This window comes from Chelonia mydas, chromosome 11, assembly GCF_015237465.2.
Source record: "Chelonia mydas isolate rCheMyd1 chromosome 11, rCheMyd1.pri.v2, whole genome shotgun sequence".
Taxonomy (NCBI): domain Eukaryota; kingdom Metazoa; phylum Chordata; order Testudines; family Cheloniidae; genus Chelonia; species Chelonia mydas.
In genome coordinates this window covers 35,814,537-35,833,044 of record NC_051251.2, presented here as the reverse complement: position 1 = coordinate 35,833,044, position 18,508 = coordinate 35,814,537, and the positions used below count along the sequence as shown (strand labels likewise).

The 18,508-nt window shown below is 38.3% G+C and overlaps 1 protein-coding gene across 4 annotated transcripts in view; it reads right to left on the bottom strand.

The window, feature by feature from the left end:
- The window catches only part of LOC102940288 (sodium channel protein type 2 subunit alpha), a 124,267-nt gene that overhangs the window by 38,844 nt on the left and 66,915 nt on the right, over window positions 1-18,508 (bottom strand). For all 4 annotated transcript variants that reach the window (XM_043525358.1, XM_007056630.4, XM_043525357.1 and 1 more), the window contains exons 16-17: window positions 11,017-11,373; window positions 9,519-9,998 (exon numbers count right to left, since the gene is read on the bottom strand). In XM_043525358.1, the coding sequence (XP_043381293.1) occupies window positions 9,519-9,998; window positions 11,017-11,373 (837 nt within the window). The remainder of the gene's footprint in view (window positions 1-9,518; window positions 9,999-11,016; window positions 11,374-18,508) is intronic.

The following is an 18,508-nucleotide window of genomic DNA, read 5'->3' as shown; positions in this document are numbered from 1 at the left end:
TCTGGCCACGGGGGAAGGATTACAAAATGTAGCAACAGAGTCTATCAAGAGCTTTTAGATATGATTTATTTTTTGAACTTCACACGTGCCTCACAGATTTATATAATTTTGCTTCACTTACATCCAGGCCCCTTTGAACTTTTAGCTTTTATTATTTATTTATTTATTTTTAAAATGCTAAACTGAGAGTGATAAACAGCTCTGAGTTTAACTTTTTAAAATAAACGTCTGAAATTTCACAATTGGCCAGGATGCTGTTGAACAGCTGCTGAAATCAGGTTGAAAGGGACTGAGGAACCAAAGAGTAGAACAAGAGGGAGTAGAAAGATGGTGCAGACAGAGACCCTGTTTTTTTAAAATAAACAGCTTTTTCCAAATACCTGCAGAAAAAATATTTAAAATAACTGAAACAATAGTTTCCTCATTTCTCATTTTTAACCCAACTTACTTATGTAAGAGTTGCATGGATACCAATAGGTAAATGAGATGATCTGTGATGAAAATGGTGATGTTATATCCAAATTGATACAATCAATTTCAATACAGCTATATCACAATCTAAAAAGGCCAAATGGCTAAAAAGAATTTAACTTTAGACCCTGAGGTCCAGTTTCTAGTTTCGGTGTGCACCATCGCAACTCTGCCACTATAACGAAAAGCAGAATTTGGATGTCATTCTTTATAGCCCCAATATACCATGGCATAACAATTCTGTCAGTTCAAAGAAATGGGAGATCACAACTAAAAGCAAATTAGTAGATATTGACTATGGCTGGGCAAATACCATAAAAACAATAAATGAGAATTCTTGTGATAAAACCACTGCTATGCTTTGCTGCTATTCATAACCCATTTGATCTGCCTATCTGTGAACATTTGGGCAACCACCAGGCATGAATAGCAGTTCAAATACGTACAAAAGCATTCACACTGGAAGTACTCTAAAGGTTTCTTTAAAAAACTGTTTAATTCGCAAAATCCAACATGAATGTTCATGGCTAATTCTCTAACAGAGAAAGGGGCTTCTGTTTATCAAGTTTAGATAATCTAATTGGGAGCAGAAACAATATCTTGTGATTAATTGACTGATCACATAGTGTGGAATTACAAAATACCAATATTCTGTGACCAATCTGTGAACAATCCATAGGGTTGAATTTTTTTACACAAAATATTTATTAAACAATTATAACGAATCATTATAAAATCAGACTGTTGTAAGATAAGTTATTCACCATACAAATTTCACCACCTCTAAATTCAGTCAATGTCCACATTTACAGTGCGTTTTGTGCTGTTCCAGATTGACTACAGCATCATATTGCTTCGTGACATAATAAATAGCATGGTAATGTTGAGTGGGTGAGATGGAGGACTGAACAAAAGAGGACATCCCTTGATTCAAAGTCAATAATACCTTGCTAATTAGAATTTTCATTTTACTTGTGATTCAAAGATGAAAATATGTTCAGCTTTCTCACAACAGACAATTTTATCATTTTCAGATTTTTTTTTTTGCCAATTTTTAGGATGGGTGTCTTCATTGTATAAATTAAAAGGCTCCACGATGATCAAAATGGGTTAGATTTTGCTCTCAGCTCCCTCTCTGCTATCCCAGACTTTGATATGGGTATGTGCGTAATTGAGTATAGAACTGGTTTCCAAATGTTTGATTGGCAGAATATCAGTTTTGTGTAAGCTGTTTTCCCAGATGATGGTAACATACTTTGATTGGGTAAATTAAATTTAAATGTTATGCTATATGGTGCTTCTGTTACTGCATGATATAGTCCATAATAATTAAATTGCCTATACAAGATTTAGAAAACAACAAATATTTCTGAAGATAAAAAATATAAACAAACAATTACACACAAATGGATGGTTATTTGAATTTGCAAATTACCTTAATTAAAAACTAAAATATAATAGCATAAGAAAATTCCAAAACATCAAGCAGTTTTCTATTATCAATATAACATACTCCTGGGCTTATTAAAAAGGTTCCTTTTTATTTTTATGAGAAACAATATTCTACTTGGTCCCTCTTGTACCTTAGTTAAACTAAATCCCAAAACTTTATCATCAAAGCTGGAAAACTTACATAGCATGCACTTCAAACATGTGTTAGAATATCATTAAAAAGTTCATAGATAAGTCAGGATCTGATTCATAAAGATATTGGGGGGTGCCAATCTTGCCTGACCATGCGGTGATGTGAGTCACGTGACTCAGCAAAGAGCAGTTTGAATATTTCTACTATATTGCAATGGATGGGCAAGAAACACAGCTGAGTAGCATGCAGGCCAGTCAATATCCATTAGAAAATATATTTATATAATTATATATATTTATAACTTGTTGAGGTAACCTGTGTAAAAGTGGTGATACGTTGCTCTGCCTGGTTAAAAAAGCACCAGAGCTGCATTCTTGATTGATCCAGCTTGATTTTACGCCTGTGAGAAGTAAGAATTGTAGGAAATGAAGTTCAAGATACCAAGTATCTCTGCTTTTCTGCTCTGGAAACTCTTATACATATTGACTGATTAAAGACTTCAAACATTTATTTTAAGTACATTCAGAGACATATAATGAAATGTAAGAGTGTAAAATAATAAATGCTTTTTAGACCTCTGAATCCTGATTAAAATAAAAAATACATTATAACATGATTACAATAGCTCTAGAAGATGCCTCCATCTGTATTAAGAATTTTTAAAATATCAGATGAATATTTTTGATAAAATTATTATCCTGAAACCTACACTTTGGAGGGAAATCTAATGGATCACTATTTCTATGGCACCCATTGCCAGATTGTCTAAAATCTGAGCCAATGTTCAACAAAGGAATGAAAAAATTCCTTTTGTATTCATTGGGTGCTGGATTGAGCCAGAGCACCAATATGTTATGTGATAGTATGTTGGGGTCCAATTCTGGAAACCATCATTGATGTGAGTACTTCTTACTCATACTAGTAGGCCCATATATGTTAATTGCCTTATTTGCATGGGAAAGCCATGCAATCTGTGGCTAAATAACAGAGTAAAAGAGGAAATTAGAGACAAAAAGACATCTTTTAAAAATTGGAGGGCAAATCCTACTGAGGAAAATAGAAAGTAGAATAAACTCTGGCAAGTCAAGTGTAAAAGTATAATTTGGCAGGCCAACAACGAATTAGAAGCGAAACTAGTAACAGACGTAAAAACTAACAACAAAAACTTTTTAAGTATATCAGAAGCAGGAAGACTACCAAACAGTCAGTGGGGCCATTGGATGATCAAGGTGCTAAAGGAGTACTCAAAGAAGCTAAATGAATTCTTTGCATCAGTCTTCACTGCAGAGGATGGATGTAATGCAGATTCCTACATCTGAGCCATTCTTTTTAGGTGACAAATCTGGGAAACTGTCCTAGATTGAGGTGTCAGTAGAGGAGGTGGTGGAACAAATTAATAAATTAAACAATAATAAGTAACCAGGACCAGATGATATTCACCCAAGAGTTCCGAAGGAATTCAAATGTGAAATTGCAGAACTACTAACTGTGGTATGTAACCTGTTGCTTAAATCAGCTTCTACACCAGATAACTAATGTGATGCCAGTTTTTAAAAAAGGTTCCAGAGGTGATCCTGGCAACTACAGGCCAGTAAGCCTAACTTGAATACCAGGCAAATTGGTTGAAACCATAGTAAAGAACAGGATTATCAGACACATAGATGAACACGATATGCTGAGGAAGAGTCAACACAGCTTTTGCAAAGAGAAATCATGCCTCACTAATCTACTGAAATTTTCTGAGGAGGTCAACAAACACGTGCACAAGGGTGATCCAGTGGATATAGTATATTTGGACTTTCAGAAACCCTTTGACAAGGTCCCTCACCAAAAGCTCTTAAACAAAGTAAGCAGTCATGGGATAAGAGGGAAGGTCTTGAAAAGATGGCAAACACAGGATAGGAATAAATGGACAGTTTTCACATTGGAGAAATGTAAATAGCGGGATCACCCACAGATCTGTACTAAGAGCAATGCTTTTTAACATATTTATAAATGATCTGAAATTGGTAAACAGTGAAGTGGCAAAGTTTGCAGATGATAAAAAATTACTCAAGATAGTTAGGTCCAAAGCAGACTGCAAAGAGTTACAAAGGAATCTGACAACACTGGGTGTCTGCCTGGGCAACAAAATGGCAGATGAAATTCAATGTTGATAAATGGAAAGTAATGCATGTTGGAAAACATAATCCCAACTATAGATATAAGACGATGGGGTCTAATTTAGCTGTTCCCATGCAAGAAAGAGTTCTTGGAGTTATTGTAAACAGTTCTCTGAAAACATCTACTTAATGTGCACCAGCAGCCAAAAAAGCTAACAGAATTTTAGGAACCATTAGGAAAGGGATAGATAATAAAACAGAAAATATAATTCCACTGCATGCAATTCTGGTTGCCCCATCTAAAAAATGGCATATCAGCTCTCTGCCCTACACACAAGTGCACATACACATTGGCTGGCTATCTTGTGGTACATTAAACACACAGTAAGGCCTTTGGGGAAAACAACAGGCAGTTGGCCCAAAACAGGGAGTTCTAAGGGCTCTACATTCTTGGCTTCACGATGCATTACAATTTCTACATAGAGTGTGGCTATGACCAGTAACTTAACTGTAAAACAGCAGGAGTGAAATCTTGGCCCCACTGAAATCAATGCGGAGTTTTCCCATCAACTTCAATGGAGCAGGATATTTTGTTTTGCAGAGTCATTTACGGGAAAATACAAAAAAAGGGTGGGGTGAGCTTGACATGAAAATAGAGGGAATGTATTGAACAAAGATGTCATTTTTAGTCACTTTTCTGACCACAAATTCATCTTAGCAGAAATGTCCTCATTCTTCCTATAATAGAGCTCACAGTAGAGCAGAATCATCCAGAGAGGAGCACGAACTAGATTTAATTGGATAATTCTTTTCTTTCCAAATTGACTGGCAGGGACTGCCACAGTATTAACAACAGTCCTCCCTCTGATGAGAACTGAAAGCGTCGTTTCTCTGACGTTACCATTCCTACCTGCATGGCAGCATGACATGTGCCACTGAGAAAATCTCTGAACAATTATATTTGCAACACTATGTCCTTTGCAAAATATCATAAAAAGGTCTGATATATACCTCAGAACCACATTAATCTAATGAACCATTAACAGTTTTGAAATTTACAATCAGGATTGATTTCTAGGCTAGCAGTTTGATACCTGGAAACTGACTTTATCTTGCAACAGGAAACTGAAGCTTACTACTAAGTAGGAAAATGCTAGTGGGAAACTTGTGTCCCATTGTAAACAAAATAGAAACATTTAACAATATTTCAGCATATCAAGTTGAACCACATCAGAGTAATAAAAATATTTACAGAACTATTCCCTAGATTAATTTTTTATAACCTATAACCTTAAAATTGCAGTCTATTCTAATTACAAGTTCCAAATTACTTTCAGCAACGTGTCTGCAGAGTGTAAGAGCATTAATCCTTTCTATTAAAATCTCAAGAATGTAGCAGATTTTAGTACCTGAGTTACTGAGAGAAATTCATATCTAATGCCAGTGGGCTCAACTCTATTGATTGTAACAGAGTTGTACCCATTTACACGGGTAAGAATTCTGTTCATTGTTTTCAAAGATTAGTGTTGTTCCCCCAGAAATGTAAGAGAAGAGGTTTATGAAAAGTCCTAGTTATATCCAAATGGATACTTACTGCCCTCTAAATATAACGCCATAGAAAACAACACAAACCCTGAAGAATGAGGATGAAAGGAAAAGACTGGCAAAACATAATTGTTAAGAATAATTTACACATCTATAATGCCTTTCATCTGAGGATCTGAAGGTGCTTGGTAATCATTAGTAAATAATACCTTACAATACTCCTGTGAAATAGGAAGCATTATACCCATCCTACAGATGGAAAAACTGGAGAGAGTCTGAATGACCTGCCCAGGGATATAGAGTGACTCAATGAAAGAGCTGGGAACAGAACCTAGAACCCATGCTTACCAACCGTCCCATGATTTGATCCCTAGAGAATGATCCCTCCAGCAATTATATCAAAATTAAGTGTTACTGTACCCAGGATAAAAAGAAAAGGAGTACTTGTGGCATCTTAGAGACTAACAAAGTTATTTGAGCATAAGCTTTCGTGAGCTACAGCTCACTTCATTGGATGCATTCTGCTACTCTGTACCCAGGATAGAAAGACAAGGTGAGTGAGGTAATATCGCTTATTGGTTCAACTTCTGTTGGTGAAAGAGACAAGCTTTCAAGCTACCCAGAGCTCTTCTGAAGAAGTTGGTCCAATAAAAGATATTACCTCATTCACCTTGTCTCACAAAAGTTTAACACCACTTTAAGATAAGGACATAGAACTTCATTATCCCTAGGAAATGGAGTTAACTATCAGAACCTGTAGTTCACTAACCTTCCAGAAATAGTAATATCAATGACTGAGAACAACTATTTTGAAGGAGAGCTAATACAAAGGACATTTCTGTAGAGGCTTACAGTTTGCTAAATACCAGTTAAGGAAACACCTAGATGCTGGAGATTTTAAATGGGGAAAATTACCTACTAAATAATTCATGAACACAGAGCAATCTTCTGCCTTACAGGATGAAGCTGAAATGCCTAACACTTTTAGTCTGAGAGGAGAAATACAGTTTAATAAGACTTATAAACCTGAGAAGAATAAAGAGAGGAGACCGTGTACAATTTAAGTGATTAATGAATCCACCAGGGAAACTTTTTACTACTGCATCTTGCCAAGAACCTCTATTACTTTACAATGTAGAAGAAAATCTTATGAGTGGATGCCTTTCTTAGTTTAACCAAAACTCATTAGACGTGATTAAAGGGAACACATGACTTCCGAAGGATCAACAAATGGTCTAGATGAAAAGACAAAAAGACGTTGTGCTGATGTTAATGTAATACTTGTGGATGTATTTGAAGGTTATTAATGGGCTTAGATGAAGCTGTCTATAGGAGCTGTCAATGGAGACAAGCCCACGAAAAGGATGTTAGGATGCTTTGCCCTGTCTTATCTTGTGTACAGTCCTTGTTATTAAGGGCTTGATCCTGCAAGGTGCTGAGCACTCTGTTCCCAATTCAGCAAATCACTTAAACAAGTGCTTTAACTTTGTGCTTAAAGATGAGTTGGAGGTGCTCTGCGCCTGGCAGCCTCAAGCCCTAGAGGAATAAAGGAAAAGCATATATAGATCTAATCCCAGACAGGATTTCCCAAGAGAAGATAGATGTTAATGCCTGTTTATTTAAGTTTAATTCATATTGTAGGAAAAGATCCAGAAAGGAAGATTAAAAAAAGAGAATCTGGTGGGAGCATGAGGGATCTTCAGAGTCCTGTGCTTGGGAATCCATCCTGGGGACAAAGGACAGACTAAGAAAGCAAAAGTGGATGCCTGAGACACATCTAAACAAGTGCTTTCAGCAAGAAGCATAAACAGTGAAAGGCAAAAGGAAAGCCCCTCCATTAATATGTGGACCCCAATCTGGTATTTACACAAAATTATTTGGATTTGGGTGGGAGCTCAGAATAAGAAGTGGAGAGAGAGAGATGGGGGTTTATAAATGTACTACTAAGTACATGGTCCTGGTCTTAGTAGGACAAGTCACCATCTCAGAGTATTGATGTTCACAGAATTTTCTTTATCATCATTCATACAATAGTATCTAACACCTAATGCATCAAAGACAATTATAGTCAATACACACAAATATGTTATAATACAATGGTAGTATTTTGATGTCCTATTTAATTCCTCATATGGAAAGTTCTATGTGTTTTACACAAATTAATAAATTTAGCTTGACAACACCACTGTAATTTATATAATTATTACTCCTACTTTACAGATGAAGAAACAGAGACAGACAGATTAAGTGACTTCTTCAGGATAACACAGAAAGTTTGCAAAGAACAAAACCCATGTCTTCTGACTCAGTCATGAGTTTGAACCATACAATGATCCTTTCTCCCCAAAATTCTAATAGAGCATATCGATCGCATCTATAGTTTGTTAGGTGTAAGCTGAAGAGGATTTTGATAATCTTATTTCAGGGAAAATGTCTGGAAACATGGAAAAACAGATGGCTCAAGGAGCAGGATTATACCAAGAAACTACATGATTTAGGTAGAGGAGGAGAAAGAACCTATGTCACTGCTATCATGTGACCATTACTGAGTCTCTCAGTGTTAGAAAGACTTTGATAAGCTTAGTAGTAAACTTGGCTGATCCTCTGGCAGCAGTGAAAGCTCTGAAATAGATCATCATGGAATGATGCACCAACCAGACCTCTTAGAAGGTGCTTGAGGGGGAATGTTTCTTTTTTTTCTTTAGTGCAGATTAGAATGGAATAGAATAGTTCAACAGATATATGTCCTATGTTTGCACATAGGACATGTAGGACGCTTAGAGGGATAATAATAAACCTTACAATGTTCGAGGTCTATTAAACCACTTTTCCTGCTCTGCTCTATATTGAGCCACAATTTCAACAATAAAGTACAAACTAAGCACTCTTCTTAACAATTTTTAAACAAAAATATATTTGTAAAATGTGACAGTAAAGGAACTTCTCTAGAGAAACTGGAAAAAGTGGCTCCAGATTTGACACAGCCAGTGGGAAAAAGGAACTCAGGGTGAGCTATTAAATATTACACATACCCTCAGACTCAGGAATGAGAGGCTCATACATGGACACTTGTGGCTTAAATTTTAATCTGTGGCAGGGAAAGTTATTGGATTCAAATGCCTCAACACTTGCACGATAAAGATGAGTGGCTGTGTGAAGTTGATTGATGTTGGGATAAAAAGCTTCCAGACTTTGTTACCGCTAGGTCACTGGTTTAGATCTAGCCCTAATTGGTGGTTGTTACCATCTGATGGCACTTCAGTGGTGTTCATGAAATGGGTTGATGGTCATAGTACAGAATCCAAGTGCTATATTCTGAAAAAAGCCATAGTCATCATTGGCACTCTTTTTGACAGTCTCAAAGAGGTCAATGATTGAACAGGAATGGAGACTGTTATTTCTATAAGTAGACCCTCCAGAATCCAGTTGAAATACTAAGGCACTGGTGGGGCAAGTGTGGGGAAATTTGCATAACTGTTGCATGTTCTATACTGGTTCTGTGCATAAATTGAGTACTTCAATTTTGTAGGCTAGAAAATTGCCACCTTTTGCAATTATTGAATTGTCTTGATAAAATAAAAATGAAAAATAGAAATTAATCTTAATTTTCAAAAAGTGTCCAAAGTGTCTTTATTGTCACAATAAATAGAATTTTCTACATCTTTCACATTTGAAACCTGCAACCTTCCATCAAGTTTCTTATATACTATTACAAGGTTGTATATGGTACTATAAAGGAATCAAACTTAGATAAATCAATGCTAAAATGGAATATAAAATCACAACTCATCTTGATAAATATAAAATAGTCCTACCTCTTTGCTTTCCTCTAGATCTGACTCGCTGCTAAACTCTTCCGTATTTAAATTTTCAAAATCTGATTCCCCAACAGCAATTGGTACTGTCACAGTGAGGCTTGGATTATTTATGAATGACATATAATCACTTTCATCGACGACATATTTTTCCACGCTGCTGCCTACGCCACTGGTAGTTCCATTCCCATCTTTAAGATAGTTAAGGTCTTTACCTATTTCTATGACAGTATGGTTGGAAATGCAGCTGTCTTTTTTGTTGTTTAGATCTTCAAGAGGCTTGATTTCATCTAAAGCTTTCTGCTTTCTAACAAAGGCTTTTTGGATGAATTCACGTGCTTTTCTTTTCACATAATCTATTCCCTTCTGAATCCTTGCCACTGCAATTTGGAGATTGTTCATTTCATTATCATCATCTGTAGCCGCAAGGTTGTCTGAACTAAATGAGCTCAGCAGTAAAGCCAGAAAGAGATTGAGTACCTAAAAGACAGTAAGGAGAAAACACAGTTGGATGTCTTATTATTTAAGTGATGACAGTAATTACTTTATGGCATGTTTAATGACATAACTTTTACTTCACGATTAGCAGTAATATCAACCTACCTAAAGGCCATTATTCCTAGTGTAGAGAGGCTGAGAGAGGGGTAGCAGTAGACCCACCCTCTGCCCTGAAGGGGAGCTATATAGGACTCACAGAGGCTACTCCATCCATTAGGAGGCAGTTCTGCAGTCATTCTGCAACACGGGGATGGGATAATTTCTTCCTCCCCTCCTCCACCATACATCTACCCAGCTTCTTAGGCTGAATACTTTGCAAACTGTTGACCTTTACTATTTAAGTAAATATGACAATCAAAAAATAATATTCAATAAATGCTACAGAAATACATACTGATACAGCATAATGTATTGTGTTGAGAATTCTGAGTCTAAAGAGTTTATCCCTGAGCCTGTGTGTTCTGAGTACTCGGAGCCTGAGTCATTTGTGATAATTACTTACATGCCCTAATGGTCTAGCCAATCCACAAACAAGTGTCTAACCAGGTGACCCCATGGCAGGTATATAGGATCCTAATGAAAGTAGCAACTCCAGTCTGCTCAGTGTCACTACCTTGTTGGGGATGCTCCCTGCTACCTGATGTAATGACAGACTACTCCTGCTCCAGCTCGTGCTCCTGCTCAAGCTACAGCCAGTCACCCAGCTGTCCTGACATACACGTACACTAAACATACCGTACAGACGGAGTATTCCTAGTATAGGCTGCTATATATAAATCAATAAGAAATGTGTGAAACAGTGTTCACAAAGCCATCAATTCACATTCCAGGTTGAATTATGATATTAACATGTCCGTTTTGATTAAAATAGTAGATGAATTTGGATAGTTTAAATTTTAAAAAGTTGGCCCTTAACTCCCGTTAGTTCACCTCGGGTAAAATTAAAAGCATATTTTATCACATAAGGTATCATTTGCTGCAAAATAAATAAGGTACATACCACTAGGTTTCCAATCACCATGACCATCATGAAAACAATAAGGCACATGGCTTGCCCCGCAACCTCCATACAATCCCACATAGTCTCTATCCATTCTCCACATAGTACTCGGAATACAATCAAGAAAGAGTGGAAGAAGTCATGCATGTGCCAGCGTGGAAGTTCACAGTCATTGGAGATCTTGCAGACACATTCCTTGTAGCTTTTACCAAACAGCTGCATACCAACCACAGCGAAAATGAAGACAATGATGGCCAGCACCAATGTCAAATTTCCCAAAGCCCCCACTGAATTACCAATAATCTTTATCAGCATATTCAGTGTTGGCCAAGATTTTGCCAACTTGAAAACTCGAAGCTGAAAAACAAGAGCAAAGGAGCATTGTTATTTATGCTGCTAATTATAATGAAATTATCAGTGCATTTCAGATTTTCAGTTACCAAAATCCCATAGCTGTAAAATGTCTCATTTAATTGTTACAACCTTTAGTCACCACATTTTTGTTTTCATAGATGCTGGCCATGAAGGCTTAGCAGGTTTCTACAATAAGGCATGTACAGACTGAAGTCCTAATTCAAGTCCCTAACAGCCAAAAAAATGTAGCAGGCTTCAGTTACACCCAAATGCCACAGAACATCAGACTGTGCCATTTTGTGTAACTACATAAAAAAAGAACCACTCTGTTGGGATCAGTAGCACTATAATGAACATGCTCGCCGTGTCCACTGATTTTCTCAAGGATATAGCTCCCCTAGACAAAGTGCAGATGACTAGTTGCTAACAAGCTACACAGAACCAAAAAGACAATGGGCCAAATTCACCCCTGGGATAAATCACTGAAATCAGTGGAATTATCTCAGGGATGACTTTGGCCCTATGTCCTTTAAAAAATTCATAATATAAAAATATATTCTGCTTTCAGTTCAAGAAAGAGAATACTCACTAACAGCATATATATAGGAAGGGGATTTGTCATCTGGGGAGAAGCACCCAGATGTTACAAGACAGCAGTGGGCAAACTTTTTGGCCCAAGGGTCACATCGGGGTTGCGAAACTATATGGAGGGCCGGGTAAGGAAGGCTGTGCCTCCCCAAACAGCCTGGCCCCTGCCCCCATCTGCCCCCTGACTGCCCCGCTCAGAACCCCCAACCCATCCAGCCCCCCCCCCCAGCTCCTTGTCCGCTAACTTCCCCCTTCCAGGATCCCTGCCCCTAACCACCCCCCCCCCCGTACCCCACCTGCTCCTTGACTGCCCCGACCCCTATGCACACCCCTGCCCCCTGACAAGCGCCCCCCCCGGACTCCCACGCCTATCCAACCCCCCCATTCCCTGACCGCCCCCCCATCCAACCCCCGGGATCCCCTGCCCCTTATCCAACCCCCCACCCCGTGCCTCCTTACCATGCTGCTCAGAGCGGCTGGAGACAGCTGTGCCGCCCAGAGCGCTGGCGGCACGGCAACATGAGGTGAGGCTGCGGGAGAGGGGGACAGCAGGGGAGGGGCCAGGGGCTAGCCTCCCCGGCCGGGAGCTCAGGGGCTGGGCAGGACGGTTCCGCGGGCCAGATGTGGCCCATGGGCCATAGTTTTCCCACCTCTGTTACAAGAGGAGTGTTGGTAAAATTTTCAAAAGCACCCAAGTGACTTAGGATCCTAAATCTCACTTTCAAAAGTGATTTAGACACTTAAGATCTAAATTTCATTGCAAATCAATGGGACTAGGGCTCGTAAGTGCCTAAATCACTTTTGAAAATGGTACTTAGGCACTTTTGAAAATTTTACCCTGTATCATTAAATCCAGCTGAGAGAAAGATTTTGTCTCCTTTATTTCCCCAAGTTCACTTCCTCCTGTCACAGAGATCATCCTGGCGGAAGAGTACTAGATGCAATTGCTGTTAGAATGCATCACTGCTGCTCCTGCAGTTGTTTTTCAGTGATGGTTAGGTCTGGGTGGACCTCACAAGTTTGGAAGGTTTCCTTCAAAGAAGGATGATAGAGTTACAATGTTTATTCCAACTGCATGAAATTCCTTTTTGGTTTCAACCAGGCCTGCAACCAATGGTGTATTTTGGTATTTTCTCTTTTGGCTGAAATGCAGAGGAGCAAATGCATACAAATTTAAAAAACACTTGTTTGGTTTTTTTAAATCAAACCTCAGAGAAGTTCTGGTTGGGATTATTTCAGGAATTGAGCTAATGGTATTTGTTATTTCATTTGAATTGGTTCATACATTTCTAGTGGGACCAAAAACAGTATTGCCAACCTGAAGCATTCAGAAATTATTAATCTGCTTAAAAAACATGAGATTGGCTTTAAAATAATTGGATTTTTAAAAAAATGATGGATTGTTTTTATTTGTCTTCTGCTTTCTGAGCTGTTAGGATACATTCAGTTCATATTTTCAAGCTTTTCTCCACAACATTGAGAGCCAGAAACTTACTTTTACTTATTTAAATGAAAGCTAAAATTCTTCCATTATCACTTGATTCCATGACCTGGAGTTTCAAGAAAAACATTAAGATCTATGAGATTTGTGATAGAATCATGAGAGTTGGCAGCAATGCACAAGTTAAATACTGACCAACTCAGCTTCTTTGAGCTAAATTTATTGAACCTTCTTAAGAAGATTCAGAGTATCCCCGATTTCACTGGTAATAATGGCAGCATGCAAATATTCATCATGAAAGATGCTATACACAAGGAAGGATGTTCATTACATTATATTTCCTACCTGACAACATTCTAACTAAAGTTGCCAAAGTAATTTACTTTGGAGACCTATTTACAGAGCAAGATCTGAGCTCCCCAAATTCTTTCATTGAGGGTGATCAGCACCTAATGGGGTCAGCTCAAAGACAATTACTGTTAGTTTGTTGTTTTCCAGGAATGATTTTGTTCAAGAGACACCGTAAGGTAGGTTAAGCCCCAGATGTATAATGTATTAATTTTAGAATAAAATGTTTTGCAAAACTTAATAGCCCAAAGCCCTAAGTCCCTATTACTTCTTTACTGCCATTGAATACAATTAGTTTTACCTAAGTAAAAAAGTCAGGATTTGGCTCAGTATTAATATAAATATTTTCATGATTTAAAAAAAAAGTTAAAACCAGTTTTTGATAGGACTGAAGCATTTTCCTGAAGTGTTTGCAATCCAAACAGTATATCATTGTGTTATTGTACGAAGATCAGGATATGAAACTAAGTAGAAACAAAAATTAAACTAACCAGACTATTTTCACTGGTGAAGTGAATGAGAAATTTCTTACTCTCTAATATAGTTTCTGTTAGCTGTGTCTCTCCTCATTTACCACTAATGGATAATACCTCCCTCCTGTGGAATATGGAGGCAGTTCAGTGTTGTTGATGGAGGCTATTTAACTGAGGCCATCAGAAGAGTTCTTCTAAATAGAACTCTAGCAACTGATTATTAGCATTAAGACACAACTTGATAGACTATATAAAGAACATTAAGGTAATTATACATCCAACTCTTGATTCAGAGGCAAATTTCAATTGCAATAAATTGTATTCCAGTAATTTACCAGACTACCAAGGTGGGCTGAATGAGGAGAGACGCTACTAGCAGAAAGAAAATTATCAGGTACGAAATTTCTCATTCTCCTCCTGCACACCTTCTCTCCTCATTCATCACTAATGGGATGTAGTAAGAAGTGAATCCCAGAGGGAAGGAAAGGGTAAGCAGAGTTTTAATTATTATTAGAGTAGAATAACAGACAGACATAGAAGTTTCCCCCATACAGAGCAAGATCTTTGTAATTTAAGGAATTATTTGGGAACCAACCCAACAATACCTTCCTAGTACCAATAGAAACGTGTTTCACAAATCTTCCTCAGATGAGGCTCATACACTTTTCCCCAGAATGCCACTAGAGACTGTGTAGAGGGAACTTTGAATCCTACTCCATAATTAGTGCCCAGATGCCTTACATGCCAACTGGTGCTAAGGATGGAAACAAAATTATGAAAGAACTATTTCCCAGGCATTGTGGAAAGAAGAACTTACCCTGAACAGAAAGATTTCTGTAGCTAAAAGAATAACCTTTTACTCACAACAGCAGCAGTGTGGTTCTTATATGGATCAGTGGTTCTCAAACTGTGGGTCAGGACGCCAAAGTGGGTCCCAACGCCATTTTCACGGGGTAGTCAGGGCTGGCTTAGACTTGCTGGGGCCTGGGGTGGAAGCCGAAGTCTGAGCCCCACCGCCTGGGGCCAAAGCTGAAGCCCGAGGGGTTCAGCCCTGGACAGCAGGGCTCAGGTTACAAGCCCCCTGCCTGGGGCGAAGCCCTTGGGTGGTGGTGGAGCTTGGGTGGGCTCAGGCTTTGATTCCCTCCTCCTGGGGTCATGTAGTAATTTTGGTTGTCAGAAGGTGGTCACGGTGCAATGAAGTCTGAGATGGACCTGTCCTGCATGAACTTATCTAGTTCTTTTGTGAACCCTGTTAATAGTCTTGGCCTTCACAATATCCTCTGGCAAAGAGTACCACAGATTGACTATGTGTTGTGTGAAGAAATACTTCCTTTTGTTTGTTTTAAACCTGTTGCCTATTAATTTTTAAACCCTAATTTCATTTGGTGACCCCTAGTTCTTGTGTTATGAGAAGGAGTAAATAACACTTCCTTATTTACGTTTTCCACACCAGTCATGATTTTATAGACCTCTATCATATCCCCTCTTAGTCATCTCTTTTCCAAGCTGAAAAGTCCCTATCTTATTAATCTCTCCTCATATGGAAGCTATTCCATACCATTACTTTTCTGTACCTTTTCCAATTCCAATATATCTTTTTTGAGATGGGGCAACCAGATCTGCATGCAATATTCAAGATGTGGTATACCATGGATTTATATAGAGGAAATGTGATATTTTCTGTCTTATTATCTGTCCCTTTCTTAATGATTCCCAACATTGTTAGCTTTTTTGACTACTGCTGCACATTGATAGATGTTTTCAGAGAAATAGCCACAAAGACTCCAAGATCTTTCTTGAGTGATAACAGCTAATTTAGACCCCCATCATTTTTATCTGTATAGTTGAGATTGTGTTATCCAATGTGCATTATTTTGCATTTATCAACATTGAATTTCATCTGCCATTTTGGTGCCTAGTCACCCAGTTTTGTGAGATCCCTTTGTAACTCTTCACAGTCTGCTTTGGACGTAACTATCTTGAGTAGTTTTGTATCCTCTGCAAATTTTGCTACCTCACTGTTTACCCCTTTTTCCAGATCATTTATGAATATGTTGAACAGTACTGGTCCTAGTACAGACTCCTGGGGGACACCACTATTTACCTCTCTCCATTCTGAAAATTTACCATTTATTCCTACCCTTTGTTTCCTATCTTTTAAACAGTTACCAATCCATGAGAGAACCTCCCTTCTTATCCCGTGGCCGCTTACTTTGCTTAGGCGCCTTTGGTGAGGGACCTTGTCAAAGGCTTTCTAAAAGTCCAAGTACACTATATTCACTGAATCACCCTTGTCCACATGCTTGTTTATCCCCCCAAAGAATTCAAGTAGATTGGTAAGGCATGATTTCCCTTTACAAAAACCATGTTGACTCTTCCCCAACAAATCATGTTCATCTATGTGTCTGATAATTCTGTTCTTCACTATAGTTTCAACCAATTAGCCTAGTACTGAAGTTAGACTTACCAGCTTGTAATTTCTGGGATCACCTCTGGAGCCTTTTTAAAAATTGGCATCACATTAGCTATCCACCAGTCATCTGGTATAGAAGCTGATTTAAATGGTAGGTTACATACCACAGCTAGTTCTGCAATTTCACATTTGAATTCCTTTGGAATCTTGGGTGAATATCATGTGGTCCTGGTTACTTATTACTGTTTAATTTATCAATTTGTTCCAAAACCTCCTCTACTTACACCTCAATCTGAGACAGTTGACCAGATTTGTCACCTGAAAAGAATGGCTCAGATGTAGGAATCTCCCTCACAGCTTCTGCAAAGAATTCATTTAGCTTCTCTGTAATGGCCTTATCTCCCTTGAACGCTCCTTTAGAATCTCGATCATCCAGTGGCCCCACTAGTTGTTTAGCAGTGTTCCTACTTGTGATGTACTTAAAAATTCTTTTGCTGTTACTTTTTGAGTCTTTGGCTAGCTGTACTTCACATTCTTTTTTGGCCTTCCTAATTATACTTTTACACTTCACTTGCCAGAGTTTCTATTTTCCTCAATAGGATTTAACTTCCACTTTTTAAATGACATCTTTTTGCCCCTCACTGCTTCTTTTACTTTGTTGGTTAGCAAGTGTGGCACTCTTTTGGTCCTCTTCCTATGATTTTTTTAATTTGGGGTATACATTTAAATTGAGCCTCTATTATGGTGTCTTTAAAATGTTACCATGCAGCTTGCAGGGATTTCATTTTGGCACTATACCTTTTAATTTCTGTTTAACTAACTTCCTCATTTTTGTGTCGTTCCCCTTTTTTAAATTAAATGCTACAGATTTTAGGTGACAAATCTGGAAAACTGTCTGAGATTGAGGTGTCAGTAGAGGAGGTTTTGGAACAAATGGGCTGCTTTGGTGTCCCTTCTCCCCCGCCATAAGTATGTTAAATTGTATTATGTTATGGTCACTATTGCCAAGAGGTTCAGCTATATTCCCCTATTGGACCAGATCCTGTGCTCTACTTAGGACTAAATCAAGTATTGGCTCTCCTCTTGTCGGTTCCAGGACTAGCTGCTCCAAGAAATGGTCATTTAAGGTGTCAAGAAACTTATCTCTGCATCCTGTCATGAGGTGACATGAACGCAGTCAATACGGGCATCGTTGAAATCCCCCATTATTATTGAGCTTTTTATTTTTATAGCCTTTCTAATCTCCCTGAGCATTTCACAGTCACTATCATCATCCTGGTCAGGTGGTTGGTAGTATATCCCTACTGCTATATTCTTATTATTCAAGCAAGGAATTGCTATCCATAGAGATTCTATGGTACAGTTTGATTCATTTAAGCTTTTTATTTCATTGGACCCTATACTTCCTTTCACATGTAGTTACACTCCCCCATCAGTACAACCTATTCTGTCCTTCCAATATATTTTGTACTCTGGTATTACTGTGTCCCATTGATTATCCTCATTCCACCAAGCTTCTGTGATGCCATTATATCAATATCCTCATTTAATATGAGGCACTCAAGTTCACACATCTTAGTATGATGGGGGAGGAACGCTTGCACACTAGCTGGACAGCACTGAGTTCCAGAACATTGATGTGTAGGGTGGCCTCCTTGGGAGACCCCTTCCCTTGGACCTTTAAGTGGTTGAGATGTGCTCCTCACCCATAAATTGAAAAGTCCATTAGAAGTGTCGTTGGTAGAGGCCAGGAAAAAAGGTAGTCCACTGCATACCTGGGTTGGAGCCCTACACAACTCTAATGAGGAGAGGATTTCTCAAGGGATTATGGCCACTCAATCTGTGCTGTACCTGTTTGGCAGACACAATGATCTC